The sequence below is a fragment of the Anolis sagrei genome, chromosome 12, assembly GCF_037176765.1.
Source record: "Anolis sagrei isolate rAnoSag1 chromosome 12, rAnoSag1.mat, whole genome shotgun sequence".
Lineage (NCBI taxonomy): Eukaryota > Metazoa > Chordata > Lepidosauria > Squamata > Dactyloidae > Anolis > Anolis sagrei.
This window is the reverse complement of record NC_090032.1, coordinates 11,952,316-11,973,333: the sequence shown is the minus strand read 5'-3', so window position 1 is coordinate 11,973,333 and position 21,018 is coordinate 11,952,316. Positions and strand designations below refer to the sequence as shown.

The window sequence follows — 21,018 nt, the reverse complement described above, 5'->3', positions numbered from 1 at the left end:
GAAAGAATAAGCCGTTGGAAGGCGTCGTCCCTCGACCCGGCGAGCCTGCCTTCCCTTAGCAAGCTTTTCCTTTGATTTTCCTCCTTGTAATTCCCTTTCCGGTGGCGTGTGTCATGGATGTTGCTTGCCTCCGATAATCAGCTGGTGTATTCTCAGGGGGCAGTTGCTTTGTCACAAATTCTGGTTTTGCTCTAGCAAATCATCTTTGTTTTGTGCTGGTGGCGGTGTGGGTATTGGAGGCCAATGGCTTCCTTGCTGTGGACATCCCTCTTTGTGCGCCATTGCCGGGCATTTTGGAGGCACCTCCTTGAGGGGGGTGCCCCTTCTGACACCGTCGGCCGGTCGCACGATGAGGGTCTTACCTCCTAGACCTCTGACCGTCTTTCAAAGGAGGGGGTTATTGTGCACCCAGACTCACATGTCTCAGCTGTCTCTCAGAGCCCTGAGAGACTTGTCATCCACAATGCACAATGGTTTGAGTCAAGAAGCCTTCTTTTTTTTTTTTTAATAAATTTTTATTAGTGAATTTTCTTTAACAACAATATAAAAACCAAGGTTAGGGTCAGGGGGTAGGGGAGGGGGGGGAAGTGGGGGGGGGGGTAGTGCAAGTGGAAGGGTGGATAGGGTAAAAATGGATTGGGGGAGGGGAAAAAATTGTTTATATTTCTCCCAGGTCTTCAGCAGGGCGGAGCGTATGAAGTGGTTTCCAAAAATTTTTTCAATACGTTTCCTTCCTAGCCAGAGGTATGTGTGCCATCCCGCACGCAGATCGTGACCCTCTAATATCAACAGTTTTTTATTTTTCAAATTTATCCATTCCTGTATCCAATGTAGAGCGCAGGCTTCACTGTAGAGGGCCAGGTTTGGCAAGAGTCAAGAAGCCTTCTTGAGTCAGGACTGAAGCACTGCTAGAGCTGCCAACGCACAAATTTGCTACAGGAGGGTCTCAACCAACCGGAAGTCCTTCCTCCTCCACTTCTTTTTTGTAATTTTTAAAAAATGTTTTCAAATGTCAAGCATATTTAAAACAAAATGATAAAAGTGGCTAAGCTGTTCCTCTTCCTCCTCCTCCTCCTCTTCTTCTTCTTCCTTCTCTTTCTCTTCTTCCTTCTCTTCCCGTTGTTCCTCCTCTACTTCCTCTTCTTCCTCCTCCTCTTCCTCCTCTTCTTCTTCTTTGTCTTCCTCCTCCCCGTCGGTGGGGACGTCTGGAGGCAGACTGGCCAGCTCCTCCAGGACCACTTCCTCCTCTTCCTCCTCAAAGATGGTCTCGAGAGATGGAATGCGGCTAGCCAGCCTCCCCCTCTGGCCCTTCTGCGGGCGCACCACAGCCCTCCTTTCGGCCGAGATACAAGAGAATAAACTCTTTACCCTCTTCCAGAAGCTTTTACGCCTTCGTGGAATACTTAGTAGAAGCTTTTCCTCCTCCGTTTGAATGTCTGCAACACGATGGGGCCTCTGAAACGGGAGTCTCCAGCGTGGCATGGCTGTAAGAAAAACAAGAACAGACTTAGCAAGTGTTATATGAATTAAAACAAAAACTATACAATTTTCGAAATATCCTCCACTAAAGCACACACCTTTCCCCCCCAATCCCGCCTCGCTCTTCCCACCCGTGAACCCCTAGCCCGACATAGCATCTAACAATACCCAAGGCTCAAATTGTTAACAAACCCCTCATCAGGTTCTTGTGGGGTTTTTTCGGGCTATAGGGCCATGTTCTAGAGTAGGGCTGTCCAACCACGGAAAAATTTGTTTCTAAACTTGATTCGTTTTTAGGCGGTTTTTGCGTTTCGTTATTTATAGAATCATAGAATCATAGAATCAAAGAGTTGGAAGAGACCTCATGGGCCATCCAGTCCAACCCCCTGCCAAGAAGCAGGAATATTGCATTCAAATCAACCCTGACAGATGGCCATCCAGCCTCTGCTTAAAAGCCTCCAAAGAAGGAGCCTTCACCACACTCCGGGGCAGAGAGTTCCACCGCTGAACGGCTCTCACAGTCAGGAAGTTCTTCCTCATGTTCAGATGGAATCTCCTCTCTTGTAGTTTGAAGCCATTGAAGTTCCGCGTCCTAGTCTCCAGGGCAGCAGAAAACGAGCTTGCTCCCTCCTCCCTGTGGCTTCCTCTCACATATTTATACATGGCTATCATATCTCTTCTCAGCCTTCTCTCCTTCAGGCTAAACATGCCCAGCTCCTTAAGCCGCTCCTCATAGGGCTTCCGAAATTTTTCTTTAAAAAAGTTCGATATTTACGAAATTTCGGAAATTACGAAACAATTTCGAAACAATAACGAATCGATTCGTTAATGGCGGACGCGATTGCGCAATACGCTAAAAAACCCTCCAAATGGGACAGGAGGAACTTCTGAAGCTTCCCTCTCCCTCTGTTGTTGACTGTTGGTGTGATAATTTATTTTTTATCACTGATAAAACAAACAACAACTATAAAACTTGCACCAGACATACGGAAACAATAACGAAATAATAACGAAATAATAACGAAACAATTTCGAAAGAATTACGAAACAATTACGAAATAAATTTTAAAAATTCGTTTCGATTTTAAGTTGTTCCTGAATGGTTCAATATCGCTTCGTTATCTAAAAAAATAACGAATTAATAACGAATTACGAAATTAACGAACGAAACCGCCCAGCCCTATTCTAGAGGCATTTCTCCTGACGTTTCGCCTGCATCTATGGCAAGCATCCTCAGAGGTAGTGAGGTCTGTTGGGATTAGGACAATGGGTTTGTATATCTGTGGAATGGCTGGGGTGGGGCAAAGAGCTCTTCTCTGCTGGAGCTAGGTGTGAATGTTTCAGCTGATCACCTTCATTAGCATTTGAAGGCCTGCCTGAGCCTGGGAAAGCCTTTTGTTGAGAGGTGTTAAGATGTGCCTGGTTGTTTCCCCTCTGTTGTTTTGCTGTTGTAATTTTAGAGTTTTTTTAATACTGGTAACCAGATTTTGTTCATTTTCATGGTCTCTTCCTTTCTGTTGAAATTGTCCACATGCTTGTGGATTTCAATGGCTTCTCTGTGTAGCCTGACATGGTGGTTGTTGGTGTGGTCCAGCATTTCTGTGTTCTCAAATAAAATGGTGTGTTCAGGCTGGTTCATCAGGTGCTCTGCTATGGCTGATTTCTCTGGTTGGAGTAGTCTGCAGTGCCTTTCATGTTCCTTGATGCGTGTCTGGGCAATGCTGCTGCGTTTGGTGGTCCTTATGTAGACTTGTCCACAGCTGCATGGTATACGGTGGACTCCTGCAGAGGTGAGAGGATCCCTCTTGTCCTTTGCTGAACGTAGCATTTGTTGGATTTTCTTGGTGGGTTTGTAGATTGTTTGTATGTTGTGTTTCCTCATCAGCTTCCCTATGCGGTCAGTGGTTCCCTTGATGTATGGCAGGAACACTTTTCCTCTGGGTGGATCTTCATCTTTACTCTTGTGGCTTGTTCTTGGTCTTGCAGCTCTTCTGATGTCTGAGGTGGAGTCTCCATTGGCCTGGAGAGCCCAGTTGAGGTGGTTCAGTTCATCTTGGAGGAGGAGGTGGGCTTCGCAGATTCGTTTTGCACAGTCTGCCAAGGCTTTAATGGGGCTTCTTTTTTTACTTGGGTGATGGTTGGAGTTTTCATGTAATATATTATGCTTCTTTGATAGCGTCTGCTAGCTCACTCCCGGCAAAATTGTTCAAAATAATTCGATCTCTAACGACGGTTTCTACCGTCCCCAAAAGTGGTGATCAGGCCCCTTCAGCTGAGGATTTTCAGAGCAGACAAGATCTCGCTACTTTGCCGGGACCTCCCTGCCACAATTGATACAGTGAGAGAACTTGAGACTCCGTGGCCACTTGCTGGGCCCATCCTCGATTGGTTCATCCCGCTGGACACAGAGGCTGTCGATAGACTCATAGCTGCAGCTAGACCGACCACTTGCTCCCTCGATCCGTGTCCCTCTTGGTTGGTGAAATCCTGCTTGGAGGGATTACGCGACCCTCTGTTGAAGATCATAAACAGCTCCCTTGAGCAAGGAGTCTTTCCAGAGGGTTTAAAAGAGGCGGTGGTCTCTCCCCTGCTGAAGAAACCAGATTTAGATCCTTTGGTTCCCTCCAGTTACCGCCCAGTTTCAAATCTCTCATTCCTGGGCAAGGTGATGGAGAGGGCAGCAGCGGAGCAGTTGCAGAAATTCCTAGACGACACAGCCGGACTAGATCCCTTCCAGTCCGGCTTCCGTGCGGGGCTCGGGACAGAGACTGTGCTGGTCTCCATCACAGATCACCTTCGATGCCAGCTTGACCAGGGCGGGTCAGCGCTGCTTGTGCTATTGGATCCCACAGCAGCATTTGACACAGTCGACCACAATCTCTTGACCCACCGCCTTGCTGTTGCTGGAGTTAGGGGGAGAGCTTTAAACTGGCTGTCCTCCTTTCTTCACAACCGTGGACAGCGAGTGGAGAGGGGGGGCCTGGTCTCTGAGAGGTCCCCTCTCTCTTGTGGGGTTCCTCAGGGGGCCATTCTCTCCCCTCTGTTGTTTAACATCTATATGCGACCACTTGCTCAGCTGGTTCGAGGTTTTGGGCTTGAGTGTTACCAGTACGCTAATGACACTCAGCTGGTGCTGAAGTTGGAAGGCCGACCGGACTCTGTACCCGATTGTTTCTATCAGTGCCTTGAGGCCGTTACTGGATGGCTGCGTGCCAGCAGGTTGAGGGTGAATCCAGCAAAGACGGAGATCCTATGGCTGGGTCGCCCGGGCAGTGGGGACATCCAGCTGCCTACCCTGGGTGGTGAGGCGCTACGCCTGTCATCATTGGTAAAGAGTCTGGGAGTCCTTTTGGACCCTCTGCTGACAATGGAGGCCCAGGTCTCCGCCATTAGCAGAACCGCCTTCTTTCATCCGCGGCAGGCTAGACGGCTGGCCCCCTCCCTGTCCAGGGACGACCTAGCTACAGTGATCCAGGCCACGGTCATCTCAAGACTGGACTACTGTAATGCCCTCTACATTGGCCTTCCTCTGTTGGTGATCCGGAAGCTCAAGCTGGTACAAGACGCAGCTGCTCGGCTTCTTGCACGAATCTTACTACAGCTGCATTGGTTACCAATTGGTTTCCAATTGGTTACCAATTGAGCACCGGATCACTTTCAAAGTGATGGTACTCACCTTTAAGGCCTTGCATGGTCTGGGGCCGATGTACCTGAGGGACCGCCTCACCCCCTACCAACCTCAGAGATCCCTCCATTCTGAGGAAATTCCCAGTGTCAAGACCTTGTGTCTAACAGCAACCAGACGCAGAGCCTTCACAGCAGTGGCACCATCACTCTGGAATACTCTGCCACCTGAAGTCCGTGCCTTGTGGGACTTATCAGCTTTCCGCAGGTCATGTAAGACATATCTATTTCGACGGGTCTTTGATCTCTGATTTTTTAAAATTGTTTAAAATTGTTTTTAAATTGTGTTCGATTGTAGCCTGTTCTTGTAAGCCGCTCCGAGCCCCAGGGGAGTGGCGGCATATAAGTCCAAATAATAAATAAATAAATAAATAAATAAAATATATTTAAATTCAACTGTCAACAACAGGAAGAAAATCTTTTTAAAAAGTACTAGCTGTCCCCTGCCACGCATTGCTGTGGCCCAGTCTGTTGATATGGAAAATAACGTAATGAGAAAATGTTGGTTTCTTCAGGGGCCCCTTTCAAATCTATGATACTATATTTGTGTGTGTGAATCATGTCTATCTATATCTATGGCTGGATAGCTCTTTGTCAGGAGGGCTTTGATTACGTTTTCTTGCCCTGATGAAGGGAGTTGGACTGGACTATTTTCTGTTGGTCACGGGGGTTCTGTGTGGAAAGTTTGCCCCAATTCTGTCGTTGGTGGGGTTCAGAATGCTTTTTGATTGTAGGTGAACTGTGAATCCCAGTGACTACAACTCTCAAATGTCAAGGTCTATTTCCCCCAAATGCCATCTGTGTTCATATTTGGGCGTATTGTGTGCTTGTGCCAAGTTTGGTCCAGATCCATCATTGTTTGAGTCCATGGTAGTCTCTGGATGTAGGTGAACTACAACTCCCAAACTTGGTCATGGGGGTTCTGTGTGGGAAGTTTGCCCCAATTCTGTCGTTGGTGGGGTTCAGAATGCTCTTTGATTGTAGGTGAACTATAAATCCCATTAACTACAACTCCCAAATGTCAAGGTCTATTTCCCCCAAACTCTATCTGTATTCATATTTGAGCATATGGAATATTCATGCTAAGTTTGGTCCAGATCCATAATTGATTTGAATCCACAGTGCTCTCTGGATGTATGTGAACTACAACTCCCAAACTCAAGGTCAATGCTTACCAAACCCTTTTAGTGTTTTCTGTTGGTCATGGGAGTCCTGTATGCCCCAGTTGGTTCAATTATATCATGCTATTTGATTGTAGGTGAACTATAAATCCCAGCAACTACAACTCCCTATCTATCTATCTATCTATCTATCTATCTATCTATCTATCTATCTTTCTATCTTTCTATCTTTCTATCTTTCTATCTTTCTATCTTTCTATCTATATCTATGGCAGGATGGCTCTTTGTCAGGAGGACTTTGATGACGTTTTCTTGCCCTGTTGAACAGAGCTCGACTGGATGGCCTTAAGTATTTTCTGATGGCCATGGGGGTTCGGTGTGGGAAGTTTGCCCCGATTCTGTCGTTCATGGGGTTCAGAATGCTTTTTGATTTTAGGTGAACTGTGAATCCCAGTGACTACAACTCTCAAATGTCAGGGTCTATTTCCCCCAAATGCCATCTGTGTTCATATTTGGGCGTATTGTGTGCTTGTGCCAAGTTTGGTCCAGATCCATCATTGTTTGAGTCCACAGTGCTCTCTGGATATAGATGAACTATAATTCCCAAACTCAAGGTTAATGCCCACCAAACCCTTCCAATATTTTCTGTTGGTCATGGGAGTTCTGTGTGCCAAGTTTGGTTCAATTCTATCATTGGTGGAGTTCAGAATGCTCTTTGATTGTGTTGTTGTTGTTGTTCATTCGTTCAGTCATCTCCGACTCTTCATGACCTCATGGACCAGCCCACGCCAGAGCTCCCTGTCGGCTGTCACCACCCCCAGCTCCTTCAAGGTCAGTCCAGTCACTTCAAGGATGCCATCCATCCATCTTGCCCTTGGTCGGCCCCTCTTCCTTTTGCCTTCCACTTTCCCCAGCATCATTGTCTTCTCTAGGCTTTGCTGTCTCCTCATGATGTGGCCAAAGGACTTCAACTTTGTCTCTAGTCTCCTTCCCTCCAGTGAGCAGTCGGGCTTTATTTCCTGGAGGATGGACTGGTTGGATCTTCTCGCAGTCCAAGGCACTCTAAGCACTTTCCTCCAGCACCACAGCTCAAAAGCATCTCTCTTCCTTCGCTCAGCCTTCCCTAAGGTCCAGCTCTCACATCCGTAGGTGACTACAGGGAAGACCATGGCTTGGACTAGGTAATGGATCTTGGTTGCCAGTCTGATGTCTCTACTCTTGACTATTTTATCGAGATTGGACATTGCTCTCCTCCCAAGAAGGAAGCGTCTCCTGATTTCCTGGCCACAGTCTGCGTCTGCAGTCATCTTTGCACCTAGAAATACAAAGTCTGTCACGGCCTCCACATTTTCTCCCTCTATTTCCCAGTTGTCAATCATTCTTGTTGCCATAATCTTGGTTTTTTTGACGTTTAGCTGCAACCCGGCTTTTGCGCTTTCTTCTTTCACCTTAATTAGAAGGCTCCTCAGCTCCTCCTCGCTTTTGGCCATCAGAGTGGTGTCATCTGCATATCTGAGGTTGTTAATGTTTCTTCCAGCCATTTTCACCCTCCATGTCTTGCTGGAGTCTTCCTTGCAGGATCTTGAGCATTCCCTTACTGGCATGATGAGAAATAAGGGCCACTGTACGGAAGTTGGAGCAGTCTTTCGCATTTCCCTTTTTTGGTTGTAGGTGAACTATAAATCCCAGCAACTACAACTCCCAAATGACAAAATCATCATTTTTTGAGCGATGGTCACTCCTTGTGGTTCTGAGATGTTTTGTTGCCAAATTTGGTGTGATTTCGTTCATTGGTTCTTTTGTTTTTAAGCTACTCATTATGCACAGAGCATTTTTATATATAGATAGATAGATAGATAGATAGATAGATAGATGGGTGTTTGTTCTTAATAAAAATAGCACTTTATGAGATGATGATCATTACTTTTTCTCTTCAAAATAACAAAGTCTTAGCACTGAAATCCCAAGGAAAAAAAATGTATTTTATTTCCAGTTTTGCATTTGGCTTACCTGATGGTATGGTGATAGGATTTAAGAAGATGAGAAGTTTTGTATGGAAGGACTGCTCCTGGTTCAGCCACGATCTAACCTGAGGAAATAGAATGAGACGCAAAGAAGCACAGGCTTAATTTGTAGGATATTTCTTAAAAGTTCAGTATAATTCACCATCTATCTACAAATCAGTTGCAAGAAAATTATTGTCGAAGGCTTTCATGGCCGGAATCACTGGGTTGTTGTAGGTTTTTTCGGGCTATATGGCTATGGTCTAGAGGCATTCTCTCCTGACGTTTTGCCTGCATCTATGGCAAGCATCCTCAGAGGTAGTGAGGTCTGTTGGAAATAGGAAATGAGCAGGGTGGGACAAAGGACTCTTGTCTGCTGGAGCTAGGTGTGAATGTTTCAACTGACCACCTTGATTAGCATATAATGGCCTGACAGTGCCTAGAGCAAACTTTTGTTAAGAGGTGATTAGGTGTCCTTAGAATCATAGAATCAAAGAGTTGGAAGAGACCTCATGGGCCATCCAGTCCAACCCCCCTCTGCTGCAGTTAGGTGTGAATGTTTCAGCTGATCACCTTCATTAGCATTTGAAGGCCTGCCTGAGCCTGGGAAAATCTCTTGCTGGGAGGTGTTAATCTGTGCCTGGTTGTTTCCTCTCTGTTGTTTAGCTGTTATAATTTTAGAGTTTTTTAATACTGGTAGCCAGATTTTGTTCATTTTCATGGTCTCTTCCTTTCTGTTGAAATTGTCCACATGCTTCTTGTGGATTTCAATGGCTTCTCTGTGTAGTCTGACATGGTGGTTGTTGGTGTGGTCCAGCATTTCTGTGTTCTCAAATAATATGCTGTGTCCAGGCTGGTTCCTCAGGTGCTCTGCTATGGCTGACTTCTCTGGTTGAAGGAGTCTGCAGTGCCTTTCATGTTCCTTGAACATGGCTCTATAGCCCGAAAAAACCCACAAGAACCTAGTGATTCCAGCCATGAAAGCCTTCGACAATACATTAACAAATCGATTCGTAATTAACGAGATTTCGTAAATTTCGAAATTTCGAAATCTTAAATTTCGGAAGTCTTCAGAAATTCGAAACGCTGACGCCCCCTGGAAACAAAGCGAGTTTAGAACCAATTTTTTTCTTGATCAAACAAGCCTAATGGCTATCATGTCTCCTCTCAGCCTTCTCTTCTTCAGGCTAAACATGCCCAGCTCCTTAAGCCGCTCCTCATAGGGCTTGTTCTCCAGACCCTTGATCATTTTAGTCGCCCTCCTCTGGACACATTCCAGCTTGTCAATATCTCTCTTCAGTTGTGGTGCCCAGAATTGGACACAATATTCCAGGTGTGGTCTAACCAAAGCGGAATAGAGGGGTAGCATGACTTCCCTGGATCTAGACACTATAGAGGCCAAAATCCCATTGGCGTTTTTTGCCGCCACATCACATTCCTGGCTCATGTTTAACTTGTTGTCCACGAGGACTCCAAGATCTCTTTCCCACGTACTGCTCTCGAGCCAGGCATCGTCCCCCATTCTGTATCTTTGCATTTCGTTTTTCCTGCCAAAGTGGAGTATCCTGCATTTGTCACTGTTGAACTTCATTTTGTTAGTTTTGGCCAAGCATCTCTCTAATCTGTCAAGATCGTTCCTTGTTTGTTTCCTTTCTGTTGTGGTGCTGTTGTAATTTTAGAGTCATTCCACAGATATATAAAAAAAACCAAACCAGACCTGAATTCCAAAGAAGCACAAGCCAAAAAACCCGAAGGACAGCAAGACACAAGAGCCACCTCCTGTCTCTCTCGCCAACGGTCAACAGTGAGATTCCAGGGCCAACAGCCTTTCCCTGGAATGTCAGCAACGCATCAGAATGGTCTCCATGGCTCCTCCCTGAAGGTTCCAACTGACATCCCCAGGATTCAATAGATTGACTTATTGATTGATCGTGTCTGAAGCAAGTTGAGGGTGCAGTCAAAATGCAGAATAAAATAATATATAATAATATATTCAATTATAAAAGAATATAATAAAAAATATTATATTATCATCAGAAATACTAATACTAATATAATTATATTATGATATATGACATTATAATACAATGATATATTACAATACAAAATGATATCATAAAAATAATATAAGAATATATAATAATAATAATGGTATTATATCATTGGGGAGCCCCCGGTGGCGCAGTGGGTTAAAGCACTGAGCTGCTGAGCTTGTTGATCGAAAGGTCGCAGGTTCGATTCTGGGGAGCGGCGTGAGCTTCTGCTGTCAGCCCTAGCTTCTGCCAACCTAGCAGTTTGAAAACATGCAAATGTGATCGCTCCGGCGGGAAGGTAACGGCGCTCCATGCAGTCATGCCAGTGGCCACATGACCTTGGAGGTGTCTACAGAACAACTGAACATGTGCTCCTCCAATGTGTGTTCTATAGAGACATTAGAGCTAATTTCATCACTCCATGGCTTTTCAAACATCCAGGGCGCACTGAAAGATATGACACCTCCCTGTTGCTCTCGGACTCTTGCTCTGCGACAACCTACAGTGTTGCCAAGTTCTGTGCAGCAGCAATCAACATGAGACGGCTGATGACCGACTCCACCAGGCAACTTCCTGCCGGGAATATAGTTAGAATGATTTGTAATCACTGAAATGCTGAAAATGCTCCCCTCTCATCTCTTTTCTAGCTTCCCAGTCATCTGAGATTTGTTATGAGCCGCCCCCTATTCATACATGCACTTTAAACTGTAAGTTTAGTCTGTTTTATCTTTTTAATTTGTCTCTTTTATAACATGTTTTTAATCTGCTTTGAATCTGCGTTTAGACCTGATCTACTTGGGAACTGCGATTCCCTTCCTTGGGCACCGATGCCCCATTCTGTACTGTGCTGGTCAAAGACCGTAATAAATCATTGATTGACTGATACTTTTGAGGGCCTTTATCGCAAAAAAAATAGATTTTGTAATTGAAACCTCTCAATTATTTTAAGTTGGGAAATGAAGACTACGTGTGCCAAACTTGGTCCAGATCCATCAAGCCACGTGGGAGCCTTTGTGGTACAAACCTAGCAATGTATATTGATTGACGACATTTCTATGCCGCCTTTCTCACCCCGAAGGGGACTCAGAGCGGCTTACAAAATATATATACCGTATATACTCGAGTATAATCTGACCCAAAGATAAGCCGAGGCACCTAATTTTATCACAAAAAACTGGGAAAACGCATTGACTTGCGTATAGGCCGAAGATGGGAAATGCATCTACGGGTAAATTTCAAAATAAAAATAGATACCAATAAAATTACATTAATCGAGGCATCAGTAGATTAAATATTTACATAAAACTATGTAAATATTAGGAGGGCGACTAAAATGATCAAGGGTCTGGAGAACAAGCCCTATGAGGAGCGGCTTAGGGAACTGGGCATGTTTAGCCTGAAGAAGAGAAGGCTGAGAGGAGATATGATAGCCATGTATAAATATGTGAGTGGAAGCCACAGGGAGGAGGGAGCAAGCTTGTTTTCTGCTTCCTTGGAGACTAGGGCGCGGAACAATGGCTTCAAACTGCAAGAGAGGAGATTCCATCTGAACATGAGGAAGAACTTCCTGACTGTGAGAGCCGTTCAGCAGTGGAACTCTCTGCCCTGGAGTGTGGTGGAGGCTCCTTCTTTGGAAGCTTTTAAATAGAGGCTGGATGGCCATCTATCAGGGGTGATTTGAATGCAATATTCCTGCTTCTTGGCAGAATGGGGTTGGACTGGATGGCCCATGAGGTCTCTTCCAACTCTTTGATTCTATGATTCTATGATTCTATGAACTTCCTGACTGTGAGAGCCGTTCAGCAGTGGAACTCTCTGCCCCGGAGTGTGGTGGAGGCTCCTTCTTTGGAAGCTTTTAAACAGAGGCTGGATGACCATCTGTCAGGGGTGATTTGAATGCAATATTCCTGCTTCTTGGCAGAATAGGGTTGGACTGGATGGCCCACGAGGTCTCTTCCAACTCTTTGATTCTATGATTCTATGATAGAAAGCCTGAGACAGAGCCAGCCTGCGGCCTTGGCACTCACCCGTTTGAGCATGATAATGCCCAGTCCAGCCACAGCCGTGAATTGGGTCGCAACCAGCATCATGAGGACGGCCACACCAGTGTTCAGCTTCAGGGCTGAGAGGCTCACGATCCAACCACTGCAAGCAAAGATGGGAAAAGAAGAAAATAGTACACTCTTGATATGTGTGCATTTCACAGTGACCACGACGGAGAAACAAATAAATATGCCAGGACAGAGCCCTCCTCTAATCCAACCCACAACAAAAGACAAACAATGTAGGGATGCAAGGATTTCGCCCCACCTGAAGCCCCAGCCGGGAATGCCGATGGCCTGCAGAACAAAAACCACATCCTGTGCAAAGAAGATGAAGAAGAAGACGAAGAAGTTGAAAGAGCTGTCGCTCCTGGAAGAAAAGAAAAGAGCAAGGAGCCAGTTAGCACATCTTGTTCTATTAGCCTTACCCACCATTTTGGTCCAGAAAATTTGGGGAGCAATATTCATTGACAAAAATATTCAAAAATATTCATAAAAATACTCACAAAAATATTTCCTTCCCTGAGTTAAAAAAAGACTTTTGGGTCTAAATATAGCTTTATTGAGATGGATGGTCATCTGTTGTGAGGCCTTTGATGGTGTTTTCCTGCCTGGTAGCATTGGATTGGCCTGGATCGCTCTTGATATCTTTTCCAACTCTAGAAGTCTATGGGGCTCCTTTTACACTGTTATATATAATCCAGATTATCCACTTTGAACTGGGTTATATGACAATGTAGACTCATATAATCCAGTTCAAAGCAGATAAAGTGGCTTGTTGTCAGGTTCCGCTGGGTCTTAGAATGAAACACACACTCACAAGAACAGATCCTGGAATTGCGGTTTATTCAGTCCATACAGTACTAAGCCAAAGAGAGAACTGAGGTTTCCCGCCAAGAGTCTCCCAATCCCCCTCCTGGCCTCACTCCCCCCTTCCGCCCTCTGCTTATCACAGTTTAGACTACAATTCCTTTCCCACATCTTCAAAGTGAAAGCTTGGCCCAGATGGCCCTACTATAAACTAATCTATCATGGCTACTCCCTCTAGTGTCAGGAAGAAGACTTCTTGGAATCTCTGGGAAACATGAAGGCACATCCTGACATATCTCCCCCCCTCGGAAGACGGCCCCCATCTGAAAGAAAAGAAAAAGAAGCATGAGACATAATATCAAGGTTTAGGCTTTAAGGGGAAGGTAGAGTGGAACTTTTTTATGAGGCGCGGGGCGTTGACATGGTCTTGCAGCACCCACTCCGGATGGATGGCCTTAGAGGACCACTGAACCAAGTAATACAACTTTCCCCGTGTCCGTTTAGAGTCCAAAATGTCTTTGATCTCAAAATGGGTGTGGGCCCCCACCATGATGGGGACTGGTTGGGAATCTCTCTCAGACCATTTAGGAGAGGAGCACGCGGGTTTCAGCAAGCTCACGTGGAAGACCGGGTGGACCCTCCTCCAAGTGTGGGGCAGTTCTAGCCGCACTGTGACCGGGTTGACGTCTTCCTGGACGGGGAAGGGCCCCATATATAAAGCGGACAATTTACGGGATGGTTGGGTGGATCTCAGATATCTGGTGGACAGGTAGACTAGGTCCCCCACTTTGAGCTGGGGCTGCAGCGACCTCTTTTTGTCAGCGAACTTCTTATAGTCCGTCTTGGCTTTGTCTAAAGTCTCTTTAACCACAGGCCAAGCCGCTGCAATCAACTTCCCCCACCCATCCGGTGAAGTCTCTCCTGGCTCCAGGGGTGCTAGGCCAGGGAACGGGGGAAAGTCCCTACCCCCTACAACAGGAGGACAGCCAGTTTAAAGCTCTCCCCCTGACTCCAGCAACAGCAAGGCGGTGGGTCAAAAGATTGTGGTCGACTGTGCCAAATGCTGCTGTGAGATCCAATAACAGAAGCAGCGCTGACCCGCCCTGGTCAAGCTGGCATCAAAGGTGATCCGTGATGGAGACCAGCACTGTCTCTGTCCCATGCCCCGTACAGAAGCCAGACTGGAAGGGACCGAGTCCGGCTGTGTCGTCTAGGAATTGCTGCAATGGCTCCGCTGCTGCACTCTCCATCACCTTGCCCAGGAACGAGAGGTTCGAAACTGGGCAGTAACTGGAGGGAACCGAAGAATCTAAGTCTGGTTTCTTCAGCAGGGGAGAGACCACCGCCTCTTTTAAACCCTCTCGAAAAACTCCTTGCTCAAGGGAGCTGTTTATGATCTTCAACAGAGGGTCGCGTAATCCCTCCAAGCAGGATTTCACCAACCAAGAGGGACACGGATAGAGGGAGCAAGTGGTCGGTCTAGCTGCAGCTATGAGCCTATCGATAGCCTCTGCGTCCAGCGGGATGAGCCGGTCGAGGACAGGCCCAGCAAGTGGCCACGGAATCTCAAGTTCTCTCACTGTATCAATTGTGGCGGGGAGGTCCCGGCAAAGTAGCGAGATCTGGTCTGCAAAATAGCTCTGAAAAACCTCGGCTGAAGGGGCCTGATCGCCGCTTTTTGGGACGGTAGGGACCGTCGATAAAGATCAAATTATCTTGAACTATTTTGCCGGATGTGAGCTAGCAGACGCTGTGATAAGAGGCATAATATACTCGCTTTACTTCGGTGATAGCATGCTCATAGGACTCCCTAAATGCCTCATAAGCTGATCTCGATGCTCCGTCACGGAGTTCTCGCCACACGCCCTCTAGCCATCTTTTTCCCGCTTCATCAGTCAGTCATAAGTCATACATACTTATTTATTTATTTATTTATTTCCTATATTTATACCCTGCCCTTCTCCCCCCGAAGAGCAGCCTAACAAAAGCATCACACGATGCTAGCATCATAAAAACAACCACAGTACAATCAAAATATTAAAAATATTTAAACAACAATTAAAACAATTAAGTAAGCCACATCCATTAAAATCGAAATCCAAAAACCAGTCCGGGTCAATTCATTGCCATAAGTTGTGTGATCTTCTTCCACTTGCTGCTCACTGAGCAAACGCTTGGTCCCATCACCAGGTCTGAGTCTACACTACCATTTGAAATCCAGATTATCTGCTTTGAACTGGAGTTTCTAAAAAAGGCCAGAAACTCCACTCGATCTGTTGGACTACAACTCCCTTCGCCCACAGCCTGCTTGTAACTGACGTACTTGAAGGCCTTGTACATGGGCCGATACCAGCACAGGAAGGAACACGGGGTGAAGATCAAGGTCCAGAGGATGGAAAGGCCGAACCCGGAGCCACCGGAGGTGTCCACGCAGAACAAGGCCAGGGAGGCCAGGAAGTTGAAGAAGAGGGTCACGATGCTGGCTGCAACACACACACACACAGACACAAAGAGGGTTATATTATATGGAAGCGTTCATAATTCTCAGCCAAGAGCTCATAAAACCTAAATTTTCCAACTGTTTCTGTTATGCCCATCACTCCCTGCTTTCGTCTTGTAATTTAATCTCATTTTACCAAGCTTATTAATCAAGTTTTATTGTGTTTAAATTTATTTTTAGTTATAAGTATTACAGGAGCTTTAGGATACAAGGAAGCAGAAAATACCATCAATATAAATACATGAAATAACAAAATAAAATAAAAATTACAAAATAACATGATAGAGAAATAGAACACAGTGGGCGGGCCAAATGCATCAGGATAAAATTCATATACACATATACACCAATATATACACACACAAAACACATATACACAGACTGTGCCACAGCAACGCATGGCAGGGGACGGATAGTAATATAATATAACTAGCTGTCCCCTGCCACGCGTTGCTGTGGCCCAGTCTGTTGATCTGGGAAATAAAGTAATGAGGAATTGTTGGTTTCTAATATATGTGATGCTTGTGGGTAAACAGTATTTCTTGCTGTTTCTTTGTCAGTGTTGTTGTGGAGAGTGTCTGGTTTGCCTCCTCTGGAACATGCAACATATCATTGTTCTTCTTTAGGGGTCCCTTTCAAATCTATGATATTATATCTCTGTGTGTGTGAATCATATCTATCATCTCTCTCTCTCTCTCTCTCTCTCTATCTATGGCTGGATGGCTCTTTTTGTCAGGAGAACTTTCCCTTGAGTTGGACTGGATGGCCTTAAGTATTTTCTGTTGGTCATGGGGGTTCTGTGTGGGAAGTTTGCACCGATTTCTGTTGTTCGTGGGTTCAGAATGCTCTTTGATTGTAGGTGAACTTTGAATCCCAGTGACTACAACTCCCAAATATCAAGGTCTATTTTCCCCAAACTCCATCTGTGTTCATATTTGGGCGTATTGAGTGTTTGTGCCAAGTTTGGTCCAGCTCCATCATTGTTTGAGTCCACAGTGCTCTCTGGATGTAGGTGAACTACAACTCCACAACTCAAGGTCAATGCTCACCAAACCCTTCCAGTATTTTCTGCTGGTCATGGGAGTTCTGTGTGCCAAGTTTGGTTCAATTCCATCATTGATGGAGTTCAGAATGTTCTTTGATTGTAAGTGAACTATAAATCCCAGCAACTACAACTCCCAAATGACAAAATCATAATTTTTTGAGTGATGGTCACTCCTTGTGTTGTGAGATGTTTTGTTGCCAAGTTTGGTGTGATTTCGTTCATTGGTTCTTTTGTTTTTAAGGAACTCATTATGCACAGAGCATTTATAGATAGATACTGTAGGCTTGGGCAATCCATGGTTCTAAATGGTTCTAAAGTACTTACAAAACTAAAGTTCTGGTGGTGAAAATTTCAGAACTCTAACAAAACTTTCAAAATGTAATTATTATTTCATTATTGGTGATTTTAATGACAGAACCAATTAGGAACTGCCATTTATTATGAAATTTTGAGAGTTTTGTTAGAGTTCTGAAATTTTCACCACCAGAACTTTAGTTTTGTAAGTACTTTAGAACCATTTAGAACCATGGATTGCCCAAGCCTAATCAATAAACAGATCTATCTAATCATCATCATCAGTAAAGGTAAAGGGTTTCCCCTGACATTAAGTCTAGTCATGTCCGACTCTGGGGGTTAGTGCTCATCTCCATTTCAAAGCCAAAGCGCCGGCTTTGTCCGTAGACACCTCCAAGGTCATGTGGCCGGCATGACTGCAAAGAGCGCTGTTAACTTCCAACCGGAGTGGTACCTATTGATCTACTCACATTTGCATGTTTTCGAATTGCTAGGTTGGCAGAAGCAATCATCATCATACATTTTATTTATTATGTAAACAAAGTGCAACAAAGTCCAAGCATATCAATATACATTCTTTCATGAGCCCAGCTTGCTGTGGAATCAGACATGAGTCTATTTTTTTCATAATTCTATGCAAAATAAGTCTCTCCAGTACTTTGTAAAGATGGCACAACAGGGAGATTGATCTATAGCCTTTTGGGTTATTATGGTCTTTGCCTGATTTCAAAATGGCTATTTTAAAGCTATAATAGGAGCTTGCTTGCTCCATCCGTGTTCAACATTTACACAAATGACCAGCCACTGCCAGAAAGAACAAAGACTTTCATCACTGCCCAAGCAGGGAGCTTTGAAATGATTGAACAGAAGCTCTCTGAAGCTTTAGGTGCTCTTACTGCTTGTTACAGGGAAAACCAGCTGTTCAATCAGTTCAAAGCAGATAATTTGGATTTTATTTGGCCTAGGATGAACCCAGAACCTTCTTGAGACAAAAATTGGCATTCATTCAGTTGTAGTCCTTTTCTCCAAGGGCTTACTTACCCATCCAGAGGTAGTACATCGTAGTGACTGTTTTCTGGGATTCCACCGGAATCTCCACCGGGATGTCCTGATAGAAACACGGTTTCACCGGACAGAAAGATGGCAGAGGTGGCCAATTGTTCGGTCTGGCTGTAAGATGAAAACAGAGACAGAAAGACAAGTAAACAGGTGACTCCAGGGAGAGCATTTTATGTTGAACCATAATAATATTTATTTATAATACTTATTTATTTAGAGCTTTTATAACCCGGTCTTCTCGTCCTCCGAAGAGGGACTCAGGCCGGCTAACAGCAGGAAACGTTCAAGATTTTGTTATAAATGACCATTTCTAATTGGTTCTGTCATAAAAATCGCCAATAATGAAATAATAATAAAGATTTGAAAGTTTTGTTAGAGTTCTGAAATTTTCACCACCGGAACTTTAGCAACGCTTTAGAAGCAAAGCACCAACACCCTCTAGTTTTGTAACCATGCCCATGCCTAATAATAATAATAATAATAATAATTAATGTGGCCCTCGCCGCTGTACCTGCTCCACCACCCAAAGCGGCATTCTGTAGTTCTCGCTCCCTCTTGTCCAACTCCTCCGCTTTGCGGTTCAGCTCTTCCTGGCGCTTCAAGAGTTCAGCCGTGGCGGCCGCTGTCGAGTCCTAATAGAAAACAAGATAGGAGGAACCAAAGGCAATACACATGAAACGCACGTATATAGGATGAGGGACATCTGGCTTGAAAATACTCCTTGAGAAAGGGATCTGGGAGTCTGAGGTCGCGGGCGATGCAATGGGTTAATCGCTTGTGCTGCTGAACTGCTGACATGAAGGACGGGGTGAGCTCCTGCTGTTAGCACCAGCTCCTGCCAACCCAGCAGTTCAAAAACATGCAAATGTGAGTAGATCAATAAACTGTTGAGCCACTGAACTTGTTGACCTGAAGGTTGGCAACTCAAATTTGTAGGTCGGGGTGAGCTTCTGTTTTTATACCCAGCTCCTGCCAACCTAGCTGTTCAAAAACATGCAAATGTGAGATCAATAGGTACTGCCTCGGAGGGAAAAGGCAAAAAGACGCTCCATGCGGTCATGCCAGCCACATGACCAGGAGGTGGCTAAGGACAATGCAAGCCCCTTGGCTTGGAAATGGAGATGAGCATCGCCTCCAGAGCCGGAAATGAAAGGAGAAGCCCTTGCCTTTGTATTTATGTTTCTTTGCATTTCATTTAGCAAGGCATCAAATGTTTTCCTGTGTCTGTTTAAATGGTGTAATCTGCTCTGAGTCCCCTCGGGGAGAAGAACGGAATATAGATAAAGTGTTATTATGATTATTATTTAGCAGACCCCAACTGGAACATGAGCCAACACTGGGATGTGGCAGCCTTGAGGATTGTACTGTGGCTCAACAACAACAATAAAAATGATTTATTTATTTATTTCATAATAATATGTTATTATTGTCATTGTTAATATTATAATTTAATATTTTATATTAGTGAAATAATAATAATAATAATTTTATGCTGTACCCTGTCTTGAGGCTTCCACTGTGCTTCTATTATTATTATTATTAAAAAAGGCAAATGCGATTTCAAGCTGCATTGATAGGAATCCGTGTTGAGATTGAGGGAAGCCATGGCCCCACTTTATTCTGCTTTGGTCAGACCTCACCTGGAATAATGCTGTGTTCAATGCCAGGAAAAGAGAGTCCACCTAAACATTAAGAAGAACTTCCTGACAGTAAGAGCTGTTCAGCCATGAAATATGCTGCCTGGGAGTCCTTCTCTGGCTGGATGGCCATCTGTTGGGAGGGGTTTGATTGTGTATTCTCACAATCAAATGAGATTTTTTGGGGGCATGGCAGGGGGTTGGACTGGATGTCCCTTGGGGCCCGCTCTAACTCGATTATTTCTATTATTCTTGTTACCTGAGTGCCGTAAGAGCCATAGTTTCTGGGCTCCGTGGGGCTGAGCTTCTTGGCTGGCTGCAACACAGGCGCTGGCGTCACGGGAGGAGCTGTTGGAGCTGAGGCTGGGGGCTCATACGGCGGAGCAGGCTGCTGCATACGGATCAGAACAATAATACAAACTTTATTTATATACCACTTCATCTCCATTAACTGTGCTAAGACACAAAAGAGACATGCACAAGAAGTGGAAAAAGGGAGAAATCACCAAAGAAGAATTCAAACAAATAGCCAACACCTGTAGGGAAAAGGTCCGCAAGGCTAAAGCAAAAAACGAGCTCAGACTTGCCAGGGACATTAAAAACAATAAAAAGGGCTTCTATTCTTATGTCAGTAGAAAAAGGAAAAACAAGGAGGCGATAGGACCTCTTCGAGGAGAAGATGAGGCAATGCTGACAGGGGATAGGGAAAAAGCAGAACTACTTAATGCCTTCTTTGCCTCGGTCTTCTCACAAAAAGAGAGTCTTCAACCTCAGCAAGATGGAGTGGATGAGGGATTGGAGGACATCCAACCCCAAATTGGGAAAGAAGTCGTCCAGGAATACCTGGCCGCTCTTAATGAGTTCAAGTCCCCTTTCAGGGCCAGATCAACTACACCCAAGAGTACTGAGGGAACTAGCGGAAGTCATCTCGGAACCATTGGCAATAATCTTTGAGAGTTCTTGGAGAACGGGAGAAGTTCCAGCAGATTGGAGGAGGGCCAATGTGGTCCCAATCTTCAAGAAGGGAAAAAAGGATGACCCAAACAACTACCGTCCGGTCAGCCTCACGTCGATACCGGGCAAGATTCTGGAAAAGATTGTTAAGGAAGCGGTCTGCAAACACTTAGAAACAAATGCAGTCATCGCTAATAGTCAACATGGATTTATCAAAAACAAGTCATGCCAGACTAATCTGATCTCTTTCTTCGATAGAGTTACAAGCTGGGTAGATGCGGGGAATGATGCCGTGGATGTAGCGTACCTGGATTTCAGTAAGGCCTTCGACAAGGTCCCCCATGACCTTCTGGCAAG

The 21,018-nt window shown here is 45.0% G+C and overlaps 1 protein-coding gene across 1 annotated transcript; it reads right to left on the bottom strand.

Moving 5' to 3' along the window:
• Positions 1–643: 643 nt before the first annotated feature.
• On the bottom strand, positions 644–20,315 carry LOC137097719 (secretory carrier-associated membrane protein 3-like). Its single transcript, XM_067472437.1, has 8 exons — positions 19,967–20,315; positions 18,582–18,702; positions 18,053–18,181; positions 15,496–15,655; positions 12,631–12,732; positions 12,348–12,465; positions 8,295–8,373; positions 644–1,484 (listed from the first exon to the last, which is right to left on the bottom strand). The coding sequence occupies exons 1-8, from the start codon at positions 20,153–20,155 to the stop codon at positions 1,006–1,008; spliced, it is 1,377 nt and encodes a 458-aa protein (XP_067328538.1). The 5' UTR covers positions 20,156–20,315; the 3' UTR covers positions 644–1,005.
• Positions 20,316–21,018: the final 703 nt, after the last annotated feature.